At 38.3% G+C, this 13101-nt stretch overlaps 1 protein-coding gene across 1 annotated transcript in view; it reads left to right on the top strand.

Moving 5' to 3' along the window:
- LOC311528189 (von Willebrand factor D and EGF domain-containing protein-like) overlaps positions 1 to 13101 on the top strand; it is a 284287-nt gene that overhangs the window by 148901 nt on the left and 122285 nt on the right. The window contains 2 exon segments of the mRNA XM_084642898.1: positions 8164 to 8300; positions 9364 to 9525. Coding sequence (XP_084499024.1) covers positions 8164 to 8300; positions 9364 to 9525 — 299 coding nt within the window.

The raw sequence follows: 13101 nt of genomic DNA, 5'->3' as shown, positions 1-13101 counted from the left end.
TGCCTCACGCTTGCTTTAAGAGGTGCAAGTCCCCAGATACAATAAAGTGTATGTTGATATTGAACAAAGATTGTCCTCTGTGATGCTTAGTTAAATTCCACTCTCTGGAAGAAGTTACCAAAGGGGGAAAGATACATGAATAATGAAGCAGAAGAAGAGTCCTTGTTCTGAACATGTCTGTACCCATAAGCTGCAGAACAAAGTATAGTATAACTTTCTCAAACCAGAATTTGCATGCATGTCTTAAAATTGTCACAACAGCAAAGAGAATAATACCAGGAGCATGTTTGAAATTTCTTGTCTCACACTCACCAAAATCCTACCCTTAGGATTGTACATGACAATGTGTTTCTGACATTGGAAATGTATATCCCTGAAGGGTATAGGAAAATAAGGTGTGCATATAATATTTTTAAGGAATGCAAATACAACCCAGAACACATTTCAAATAATTCAGCATTTAAGCATGTTTGAATTCACGAGAGGTGAATGTTTCTTGTAGATTTACTCCTCATGTAATGTTGATTTCAACAAGGAGCTGTCCAGGTGGCCAGAGTTATAATTATCCTCAAATGAAAACTGCAATTTAGAGTTGAAAGGCACCTCTGAAATTTGGCATTGCTCCAGAATCTTAGACTTTCTTAATGCTGCTTCACATTTAATAAAAACTCCCAACACCTGTAGACGGTGCTTAAAATGTCATTACCACCTGTAATTAAATGGAGAATCCAATTACCATGGTTAACAAATCAGGTTGGCGCCTCCAATTTCTATACATTGACCACATTGACTATAAAAAAATCCATAACCAGTAAAGTACACATAGATGGATATTATATGCAGCTTGTATAAAGCTCTCTAGAGCAATTACAAAATAAAAGGTAATGAGGAATAATAAGGACAAATCAGTTTAACTGAGGTAATGACACTTTAAGAGCTCTGGTTGCAAGTTTCAATTCAAATGTGGAAAGTTCTGGAAAAAAAATTCCAGCCATCAAAGCAAAAGAAAATAAACTTCTTAAAACATATTACAGGACGACACGAAGCTAATGCTAAACCACCGTATTTAGGAATGTATCATTCTCATAGGAAGGTGAGGGAGCCATGTGTTTAAACCCTTGTATGCTGAGATGTGAATATGCTTCTTGATTTCAGCATTTCTGCTAAGAAGCTGTTTGGATCTAGCTGAATTTTTAGAGCTCTGAATCACAGCCAAACAGGTCCCCTGTAGCCACTTATAATAGCAGTTACATGAGTTACGCTGTGTTATTTTTAAAATAATTCTATTGACCATTTTGAATTTTATTATACTGATTTTGGCCCAAATCTTGTTCTTTTACTGCAGCTGTAATTAGAGAATATTAATGAAAAACAAAAGCTATATTATATAATGCTATGGGACGGTGTTAAAGCTACCGAAGTGGAAAACTTTGGAATGAAGGCTTCCCACGATCTTGTAGCACAGATGGCATATGAGATCTGTTAAGCCCTTCTGACTCCTCTGGCCCAAGATGGAGTAGAAAGATAGCCAAGGGTGGAATATCATGGGGAATGAAGTTTAAAGCTGACCCTAAACATTATTTTGCTCTCATTGTTTATGTTATAGAACAAAACAGAAGAGAAAATTAAAAGGGAAGATTGAAAATGCTTTGAGTCCTAAGGGGAAGGGTGCTATCTTCAGATTTTATTAGTTAAAAAAATCTGCTGTTGAGATTTTATATGAGTACATATTGACTTTGAAATAAATATGGTGCTTTCACTGCTATCAGCTCCATGGTCCTTAATCTCCAGATCATGACGGGCTGTGGAAATTATTTAAGGGCCATTAGTCTGTCAAGCAAATACATACTTTTTGGCACATTTAATATGTGGTTTATAGACATGATAGATCACAACAGCTTTGAGTAGGCCATTATGGTGCATTGGGTCATGGACAATCTCTATGCATAAATTAGGCTATCTACTGCATACCAAACACTGAATGGAAAAACAGTTAATTTTTCAAACTTGGCTTACATTGATTTTTATACAGAAAGGCAATAGCTGCTCATGGAGTCTCATCTCTCTCTCATTGGCCCAGACTCTGCCACCCATACTCGTGTTAGGTAGTACTTTATTCTGCTAGTAGCCCCATGGAAATCAGTAGAACAACCTGCAGGGTAAGGTGCTACTCAATGAAGATAAATGGGGTAGATTCTGGTCCTTTGAAATTAGCATCAATTCTGCCAGTGACTTCAGTGGGACTATGATTAGACACTTGATGAACACAGTAGGGTATTTTATAGGACAGTGCTGGCTTTTACTAAGGAATAGTCATCTGAAATCACAAAACATCCCTCACACAAATCAAATGAATCCAATTTTTAGAAGTTAGAATTAAATTACTATAGAAAAACCAAAACCAAAACACCTTCTCTTGGGGTAATTTTGGAAATCACCTTATATACCTGTGTGTAGGTTGAAATACATTTTTAAAGGGACAAGTTATAGCAATCTATCAAAAATTGTCTTTTAAAAGAAATGCTGACATATTCTTAGGTATAGTGGAGATAGTGGACATCACAGTGATTACCATTTAAGCCTTGTTGGCCAAAAGACCATGCTATTACAATGAAACACTGCAATTATTAAACGGGCATTATTCTTTTGGAAGATTTCTTTCTTTTAAATCTAAGACAATGGACTTGAGTCTCTTCTCCTTTACACCCACATAATTTCATTGACTTTATATGAGTTAGGGCTGATTTTCACTAGCATACATGAGAGAATATCAGGCCTTTTGTCTTAAAAATATTCATTTCTTTTTCCCAAAGTCCCTCTTCATGTTATTGACTCCACTTTTCCATTCCATCATTCTGATTTTTCTTTTTATTTAGCTGATTGTAAATGTTTGAATGTTTCCTGTGACTGTCCAGTATAATATATGCTCCCATACTTCCTCCAAACACACACAAAGATGGCAAGTGAGGTAGAGTTGTTTATGTACTAAGAGCTAACACCCTCTTATCCCATCATATTCCTGTTCCTTCACTACTAATTTTTGAAACCCCAGGAGCATGGTATGCAGGTTTCGCATGTACAGTATGTAGCTGTTTAACATGCTGCTGCCACTCCGCTAGGATCAGGGTTTTTTGGTAGAGCTTAAATGTATTAAAAATACATTCTTACTTCCTTCAAGCTGATATTCCTAGTGTCTCCAAAGGAGTATGGCCTATGCACTGAGATAACTCTATTTTGCAGACGGGGCTGTGTAAAGTCTGTAAATGGAAACTTTTATGTTGAGGGTCAAAATCTCAACTTAATAAATTTTTCCCAGCCTACATGAGTATCTCAGAAAACAGATGTGGATGGAATATGAAAATGTATATCAAACATTGCAAAAATATTGGAATTTGTTAACTGTTTGGTTATTGCTTTAGTATATTTTTCAGTTACATCAAATAATGTTTTAATATGGATATTAAGTATTTTTTTCAGATTTATCTGCAAGTTGCTTTTAGCACTATTAATTCCTTCCTCCCAGCTTGCACACACAGCCATACAAAGGCCCAATACTGCCCACTCTTAAAAACATAACTTTATTCATTTGAGTGGGCTCATTGACATCAGTGGGACCTTTCATCTGAATAAAATTACTTAATGGGCATGTCCAGAAGTAGGCCCTGAACACCTACAGAAAGATGCTTTTCTAGGATGCAGAACAAAGTGTTCAAACAAACACAATAAACACCTTTTAGCAAGGAGGAACCCAGGCCTGGATGTCACTAGAGGTAACATTTTCAAAAGTCCCTTTTGAAAACAGAACTTAGGTGCTTTTGAAAAATGTACCCCAGATGCTTTTATACTTAACAAACCAATGCTGCAATAGGACCATATATTGGGAAATCACCACCATAGCATATACAAACCTCATGAAAAACTAAAATAAAACATTTTTGAACTAATCCTTACAGGTTTTGCTACTGAGATACTCTGATGTATGTTAAAGGTAAGAGATTTCCACAGCCACATAAAGCAGACTTCTAACTAAGAGTTTTGTAAGTGATTCTTAAGGGTTAACAAGCCTGGTTTAGTTTTGAAGTCTTTTTCTTTCCATAGCAATTTTAGTTTAAAATTTTTATAGTGATAATGTAATAAACACACATTTGAAAAGACAAACATCAATATCACCCTCAATCTATTGTTTTAATTCCCAATTCTTTCCATCCAAAGCACAAACCTGGCTGAGTTAGAGTGGGGTTATTAGCTTGATAGTTACAAAGTCAATAGAAACTGAATTTTAAAAGGATATCAAATTCTTATCATAGGGTACGTGGAAGGTTGCATGCTCAGTGATCCATATTGTTCCCTGAAGATCAGATCAGGGAGATTAGTCTTTTCTGCTGATTAGTTTATTTGCTTTAATGCAAAGCAGTGAAAGCAATTCAGTGAAGCATGTGGCTAAACAAGAGCATTTTCTGAGTTATGGAGAATTCAATACTACAAAACTTCATAAAATGGGAAGTCTGACAACAGCCAGAACATTCAAATGTAAGTGTATAATTCTTTATACTGTGCTGCTTGAAGGCATTACAGGAAGTTTCAGACTTAAATCTTGCAAAACCAAAACCAAATGAAATGGGAAACCTTAGTTTCCTTACAGGATAGTTCATGAACACCCATAAAAAGCTTGTTCAATTTTGAATAGTAAACATGTTCATAAGAACCAAAGCTCATTTACAATTTGCAAACAGAAAAAAAAAAAGGCAACATTCACCTACTAAAATACTCACTATGGACAATTCATCTTGCTCTGCTGTGGACATATAGGCCCTTATCCTGCAGACACTAACGTAGGTAAGTAACTTCACATAAATAGCCCCTTAGAGTTCAATGTGACTAGTCACATGCCTAAAGATACTGACCAGGAGCCTAATCCAAAGTCCCATTAACTCTACAGGGCCTTGGATCAGATCCTACAAAGAAAGTTCTGACATACAGAAGTGGGCGAGTACCCACTGATTCCAGTGGCTACTGTTACACTAAGAAACATAATTGTTTACAGCATTGGGACCATAGTATTTTTTATTTTATTACTGCTCACCGGCATGATATAGGAACCTATGCTTAGGTACATATTTGAATCCAAACTCGGACACAGATGTCAAAAATATTCAAATGAGACCTTCAAATCCAAAGTCCTGTTTCCTTTGCACATCATGACACTTTTGTGAAGAAAAGAGGATTTACCTCTTCAATTTCCTGCACACTAATTGTTGTGCCACTTGCGGCACAGCAGCTGGTTGGCATCCTACCACCAGAAATGGCTTCATTTCAATAGTGTACACATCTATAGTTTGTGAAGCACTTTGGAACACTTTGCATTGAATTACGTTGTGTTTTTACTTCTCCTTTTTGCTATCAGTCAAGTTCATAGAACAGTACTGGCCTATACATTTGAAAAACAAATCTGTACATAAGCAGAATTTGGAAGAGAAGGATTTGAAATGCACTAGATTTCTTTTCCATTTGGCTTTCACACAGTTAGACATAAATTATCATCACATAACTAGACCACAGTTTTCATAAATGGATGCCAAAAATTAGACTCCTAACTCCATGATTAGGTACTAAGGTGATCCCAAGTGGAGCTGGTAGAAAAATTTCAAATGTTGACATATTCTTCTAAAAAACAAAACAAAAACAAAAAACACCAAGGATAATTTTAAAAAATCATATTCATCAAAAATTCATCCCATTTTCAACCACCTGGAATCCTTAGACCTACAAATCCAGGTAGAAGATACCATAAATATATATGGGAACATGCTTACCTGACTTCAGATCAATATTAAGAAATTATGGAATGGGTGGTCTGGAGGTGAAGTAAATACTAGATGTGTCAAGTTGACTGTGTAAGTCATTTGAGAGTTTAGCATGGCTGGATAATTCTGGTTTGGCCCTAACACATACTTGATATAGTTGAGATGTGCACAGGATGTGAGCAAACCTTATAGAAACAGAGCAGAGCTTGCTTTACTGCAAACTACACGTCTGCTTTAAGGGGCACCCTGGGAGTAGCCACATGTATTCCCGTACAGGAAATGGCTATATAAGTATATTCCTTTCTCCCACTCCTATATGGTTCTAACCTAATATGATTTTTAAGCTCTATAAAGCTTTCAAATCTGAAATAATGGAAATAACACAATGTTAGCTACAACAGTACTAGCGGGCACTGCTACTATCATTAAATACACAATGAAGTGGGTTTTTTGTATTTTTTAATGCACTAACCATAGAAGAAAGCAATTGATCAAAAATGTTCACCACCTCTGACTAATAGTTTTGTATCTTACACGGCTACTCAACCAGCTGATGAGTGCTAATAAGCTTTACATTCTTTTTGTAAATATAGCATTTGTGCCCAACAGTACTTTTAATGCCACTGCAATAAAACCTTTAACAAAAAGAGGTTAAAAGCATTTCAAAAGCACAGGAGAAGCCTTTTACAATTTTCTACATTTGCTGTGCTTTCTCCCCCCCTCAAAAAATAAGTGGCATGCAGCTATTCTACCTGAGCTGTGATCTGATGGGATCACAACATTTAAGCATCATTAGTCCCTATCAGATCTTTGATAGGAGAGCCTTCAAGGGAAAGACAGGTGCTATAGGCGGTCCTATTGTCAATTCAGTTTGTGGCATTCTGTCCCTTGAATCAGAGCCAATGTACCATTATACTGTAATATTAGTAATACTGTGCTTCTGAAGGAGCTGACTTAGATATACTGTAGCTCAAACCAAAGTTATGGGCTAGATACAAGAAACAGTGAAATTCTAAGGCCTCCGTTATGCAGGAGGTCAGACTAGTTGATCATAATGGTCCCTTTTGGCCTAAAAAATCTATGAATCTTTACTGATGAAACATGAAACTGGTACCCTGACCTTTTGTAGTCATGATAGATGACCGACAAGTGCTCAGATACTGTGCTGATGGGGGCTGACACTTAGATCTATCCCATGGCACTTTTTGCAAGAGTAGAGGTGTTAACTTCAGCATGCTGGCTAAATTTCTATTTGGGCATTGCATTCTGACTACCTAAAAGTGCCCAGATATACAACAACAGTATAGAAGAGAAATGAAGAACAACTTTAAAATTACAAGGGAAATGTACATCTGAGAAAAGGTAAATTCCTGGGTTGGACTTTAACTCAATATGCTAACAATTTAAATATTCTCTTTCTGTATATTCTTTGGACAGTGATTCCACCATAGCATAAGGAAGCCCTAAAAACAATAAAACTCAGTAGTTCTGTCTTGCTACGCACCTGAGGATCATAAAGGACTCTACAAACATAAATGAGTGAAATTCCACCTGGTGCAGAGGGACAGCAAGGACTATGCAGCATTTAAGAGTATGTCTACACAGCAACAAGACACCCACAGCCGGCCTGTGCTAACCAACTCAGATTCATGGGGCTCGGGCTATAGGGCTGTTTCATTACTGTGAAAACTTCTGGCTCGGGCTGGAGCCTGAGCTCTAGGACTCTGTGGGGTGGGAGGGTCCCAGAGCTCGGGCTCCAGCCTGAGTCGAGAAGTCTACACAGGAATGAAACTAGCACCACAGCCCAAGTCCCAGGAGTCCAAGTTGGCTGGCACAGGCCAGCCGTGGGTTTTAATTTGCTATGTAGACATACCCTCTGTCCCAGATAAGCCCTCAAAGTAGGGTTTAAGTATACTTTAAGTGATGCCCAGGCCTAATTCTGGCTGTCTGCAGAGTTAAGTTTCACCCATTAATGACTTAACCCTCACTGTCACAACATACCTGTGAGGTCGGTTAGTATTATTATATACACAGCTCCTTTAAAAGTGATATCTCTTAGCTAACTGATTAAATGAGTTGCAGAAAACTCATTGATATCAGCCTAGCAGCACTGTGTGTTCAATAGGATTACTGTCTAACTAGAGGTTCATCCCCTTCGATGCTGATTGCTGTAGCTACCCTTGTACGGCTGTGCTATTTGTATGTGATGTTTCAAAGCAGATATAGGCGGTATGTGAGCTATAAATACAAGGGAAAGTGTTTTTTTTTAAAAAGCAGGGCAACAGTAAAAACAATTTGGTAAAAATGAAATGAGTTTAATGCTTCTCTCTAAAGTTCTGTGTTTATTTCACCCTTTCAGAGAACACTCTGGAGATCACAGACTTAGAGAACAGGGGTCTCTGTGATATACGAGTTTCTGATTGTAACAGGATCCGGGTGTTTGGCCTCAGCTTCAGAGACTCTCCTGATCTGCACTGTGAGGTCACCAGGTTGATTGTAAGCAATGTACCATGGGAGCGCAAAGTCAATCAGCAATACGGTAGAACATGCTTACATTTGTAAAAGCACCTAATCCTGTAAGGATCAGTGGCCCAGATCATAGAATCATAGTACTGAATACTGATTGATTTCAATAAATTGATTTCAATAGGAATTAGGTATCTAATTTAGGATCTGGGCCTGAGTCCCCTCCTATCCAATTGTCATTACCAGGTGCAGAACACCTTCAACTCCAGGTGCAAGCATATACATTGTACGCAACGGTAACTGAAGCCAATCTAACATGATTGGGTCATAAGTGAGCCAAAGCAATATATTCTCACCATTCTTTTTTTCTGCAAGCTTTGTTTAGCTCTTTTTTGGCTCAGCTATACCCGCATTCAACGAGGCCTAAAATCACGGTATTATTTCTCATTTTGTGCATCTGGAATCTGTATGCATGGCTGTATTTCTAAATGTATTTGAATGTGAAATATAATATTTAAATCATAGTTAAAGAAGGCTTCCCTGATATAGTGACAGGATAGATTATTTTTCAAAATGAAGCTGTTCCCATCAAAAGATTAGGGGGCAAACCCTGTGCATTTACCCACACAAGTGGCCTGTTGAAGTCAGAAGGGGCTATACCCTGTTCCAAGAATAGCCAGGAGGAGGCAGTGGGCACTCTGCAATGGTTACAGCGCAGCTCTAAAGTTGCTATTGCAGTTCTGAAGCCTGTTGTAGGGTCCACTGCTCCTTGGAGGCATTGGCTGCTGGATTTCAAGTAGCCTACTCTTCTGACGGGCCTCACACCTGCCAAATCCCATCACTTAGGTGTCTCAGATGGAGGCAGGCTACATAGCACACAGTGAATGGGGACTCCTGCTTGAGCTGGTTTCCCTTGTGTAGCAGAACCATCTTGATTCTGCTTTTTCTGGGGCCCTCTGCAGCCTTGGAGGGGGAGGTGAGATTTGCTGCTAAAGGCTAAATTCTTTACCTTATTAATTAGAAATATAAATATGTGCTGACAACTGGAATTCATTTGTATCTGGCTTCTGCCTGCATACATTTTCTTCTGTAGCATCTCAATGGCAACTGGATATCAAGAGAACAAGAACCCACAAAAGCAGATTTTCTCAGCTCTACGGCTGTTGACTGCCAGATTCCTGTTCTGAACAGCACAGAAACAGAGGCTGCGTGCTTCATGGCTGATGATGAACCATTCGCAAGATGGCAAGTGAAAGTAGGAATTTTTTATATTACTAAAAGACAATTAATGAGAATATCAGTTTGTCTGGTAACTAAAATGCAGAGTAAAATATTATTCTCACCAGTCATTAAATGTATATAGAAATAGATACCTTTCATACCATTCAGGAAAAAACAAAGCAAAACAAAGTCACAATATTGTGGACATATTTTAAAGGCAAGGATAAGGTGCAAATTACAATCACTGTTCCTGGTAGTCATCTAAGATTGATGCACTAGTCTAATCAATTGTTAATCACTAGTATTTCACTTCTGGAGGCCCAGGTTCAAAATTCTGATAAGATCACAAGTAAAAAGGAATCTTGTCTCATCATGTTGTATTGTATATTTTACTGTACATCACAAGACCACTGTACAGACTGGTAGAATTGACAGTCTTTTCTGAGGTGAGCGCCAGGATTAGCACTGAACAAGCAACGATGCATCAGATGAGGACTGAAGTGCACTGGCAGAGCTATAGGAGAAAGCTTTCAGAGCACCTGCTCACACTGTGCCTGGCTCTGCTGTGACTTCAACCCCTCACTTTAATCAGCCTTAAATATTTACAGAAAATCAGTACCTTGGTGACCCTGTACCTGCTGCTTCTACTTGGGTAGTCTCACCCCTCCAACAGGACAATTATTAACTATTATATTTTATGGAAAATATATGTGCATCTCTCTCTCACACACATTCTAGCTTTGTATTTTTCCACAAAACGCAATTTTGTCAAGGTTGAAAATCTGAGATAAAAAACGACTAAACAAACTGTAGCTGGAAAAATCAGGGAGACTCTAGGAGCAATTGTAGATGTGCTTTGAAAATCATTATTATACCTCAAATGTCAACAGCAAACATTTAATAAACTAGCTACAATCCATTATCACTGCTTTCATTGCAACACAGTGCTTTGGTAACTGTTTGTTTGTAATATGGACATACTAGTTGCATGCTAAAATCCATGCTGCCCTGGTCAATGGGAGAAGTCCAGGGATGTGGAGGCCCTTAGTCTCTGTATCTATACTCCTGCCCTCTATTAATAACTAGATAGATAGATAGATAGATAGCCTGTGCTTCAGATCTTAAACCAGTCTCGATTGGAAATCAGGATGAGACCTATGTAAGGGGCAAGAGTACCCCACATCTGCCTACTGGAGGATTCTTATACCTTCCTCTGAAGCACCTGGGTATTGTCCACAGGATACTGAACTAGATGGACTTTGATGCACTATGGCATTTCCTATATTTGTAGGTCCAGGTTTCCCAAGATCTAAGGAGATGCTACACCCTCTGCTTGTTATGTGGGTTGTGAGGGGAAACACTGCCCACTAATGGAATAATTTGGAGAAACTGAACTTTCTGGATCCTGTGTGGCAGGCTTTTCCTTGCGAGGGTATAATTAGTAGCTCTGTGTCTAAATAAAGGGCACTTTTCACTAGGCTGATTAATTAGGTTGATAGTTTTATACCTTATGCTTACTGTGTATTATGGTTCATTTTGTTTTCTGGTGCCACACACATTCATAGTTGGGTTGTGCAGCTTCTTTATTTTTCCCTTCCAAAGTTTCCATAGAATGTTTCTCTTCCTGAACTACAGTTCAAGGAAATCTGTCTCTGAGCACTCTTCACCTACCCAGCCTTTGAGGGCAATCCTCTTAGAAATAGCTGGTTCATGGCTACCTGGTGAAAACAAAATTAAACCCTTATGTGCCAAATGTATCCAGCTGCATGAATATTATATTCCCCACACTGGTTGTTTGGTGGGTGGGTTATGAAGGAAGCACCCAGACTATAGTTTTAAAAGCCTTAGTAGAGCTGTGCAGAAAATGAATATTGTGTTTCACAGAGGATTTTGAATTTTTTTTTCATACCTCTTCAGAACAAAAGTGAAAAATATTGAAATTCTCCTAGAAAGAAAATTTTTTTAAAAAAGTTCCATTTCAACAAAGCTGATTTAATATTATAATATATAATAGAAAACAAAAAATGAAACAAAAAGTAATTTTAAAAGGAAAAACTAGATTGTTTCACTCCAAAAATATTGAAATGGGATGTTGTCAGAACTTTTTTTTTTGGCCCTTTTTCCCTCAGAAACAAAATTTCAGTGAAATTTAGCAGAGCATTTTGCTTTCAATGTAACTGCGTTTTCCAACCAGCTCGACCTCTCCGTGCTCTTTCATTTTATCTCCTCTCCTATTCATGTTTCAGGTTTTGCTTATTTCTCCCATGCCTATGCTACTGAATGTAGATTAGACAGTATCAGGTGCAACATCAGTCAGTTAGTTTAGAATAATTTGTGCAGTTATCAAAATACAAACACCTATTTAGAGAATGAGATCAGAAATGAGGCTAGCCAAAGCAGAATGCAGCAATCACCTCCATCAGCACTAGTTCAGTTTTGGAGGCTTTCTTGGTATGAACATATTATTTGAATGGAAGACCAATGAACTCCAAAACAGGTGTGCCAAGGATTGGCTACATAGCTTGTGAAGCCCACATTGCTGCCAGCTTCAGTGGGGCAATAATATTGCCAGTGATGAATATAAACTGAATCTCCTGCCCATCTACCTAAAGGGCCTTGCCGGAGATTGATCTGGGTGGCGCTCGATCTGCCAGGAGGCCACGTCAACCCCTCCTTTTGGCATTTGTCATCATGATGACGATGAGTTAGGCCATCCACCTACATGTGGGTTGGGGGAAAAGTGGGAGGAGGTTGGTGGGTAACTGTCAGATTTGGAAAGCATGCTCTTTCTCTGATTTATTAATATTGCTAGAGCTATGTGAAAAGTTGAAACAATTATCTAAAAAAATACAACAAATTAGAAACTGAATTAGGATTCACCAGGTTGGGTTGGTGTCATAAATATAAAGGGAAGGGTAAACCCCTTTGAAATCCCTCCTGGCCAGGGGAAAGCTCCTCTCACCTGTAAAGGGTTAAGAAGCTAAAGGTAACCTCGCTGGCACCTGACCAAAATGACCAATGAGGAGACAAGATACTTTCAAAAGCTGGGAGGAGGGAGAGAAACAAAGGGTCTGTGTCTGTCTATAGTCTGTCTTTGTCGGGGATAGACCAGGAATGGAGTCTTAGAACTTTTAGTAAGTAATCTAGCTAGGTATGTGTTAGATTATGATTTCTTTAAATGGCTGAGAAAAGAATTGTGCTGAATAGAATAACTATTTCTGTCTGTGTATCTTTTTTGTATCTTAAGGTTTTGCCTAGAGGGGTTCTCTATGTTTTTGAATCTAATTACCCTGTAAGATATCTACCATCCTGATTTTACAGGGGGGATTTCTTTATTTCTATTTACTTCTATTTTTATTAAAAGTCTTCTTGTGAGAAAACTGAATGCTTTTTCATTGTTCTCAGATCCAAGGGTTTGGGTCTGTGGTCACCTATGCAAATTGGTGAGGCTTTTTATCCAACATTTCCGAGGAAAGGGGGGGTGCAAGTGTTGGGAGGATTGTTCATTGTTCTTAAGATCCAAGGGTCTGGGTCTGTAGTCACCTAGGCAAATTGGTGAGCCTTTTTACCAAACCTTGTCCAGGAAGTGGGGTGCAGGGTTTTGGGAAGT

The sequence above is a fragment of the Lepidochelys olivacea genome (assembly GCF_965140295.1).
Source record: "Lepidochelys olivacea isolate rLepOli2 genome assembly, chromosome: 11".
Taxonomy (NCBI): Eukaryota; Metazoa; Chordata; order Testudines; family Cheloniidae; genus Lepidochelys; species Lepidochelys olivacea.
The sequence above is the reverse complement of the archived record's forward strand: the minus strand, read 5'-3'. Positions and strand labels throughout refer to the sequence as shown.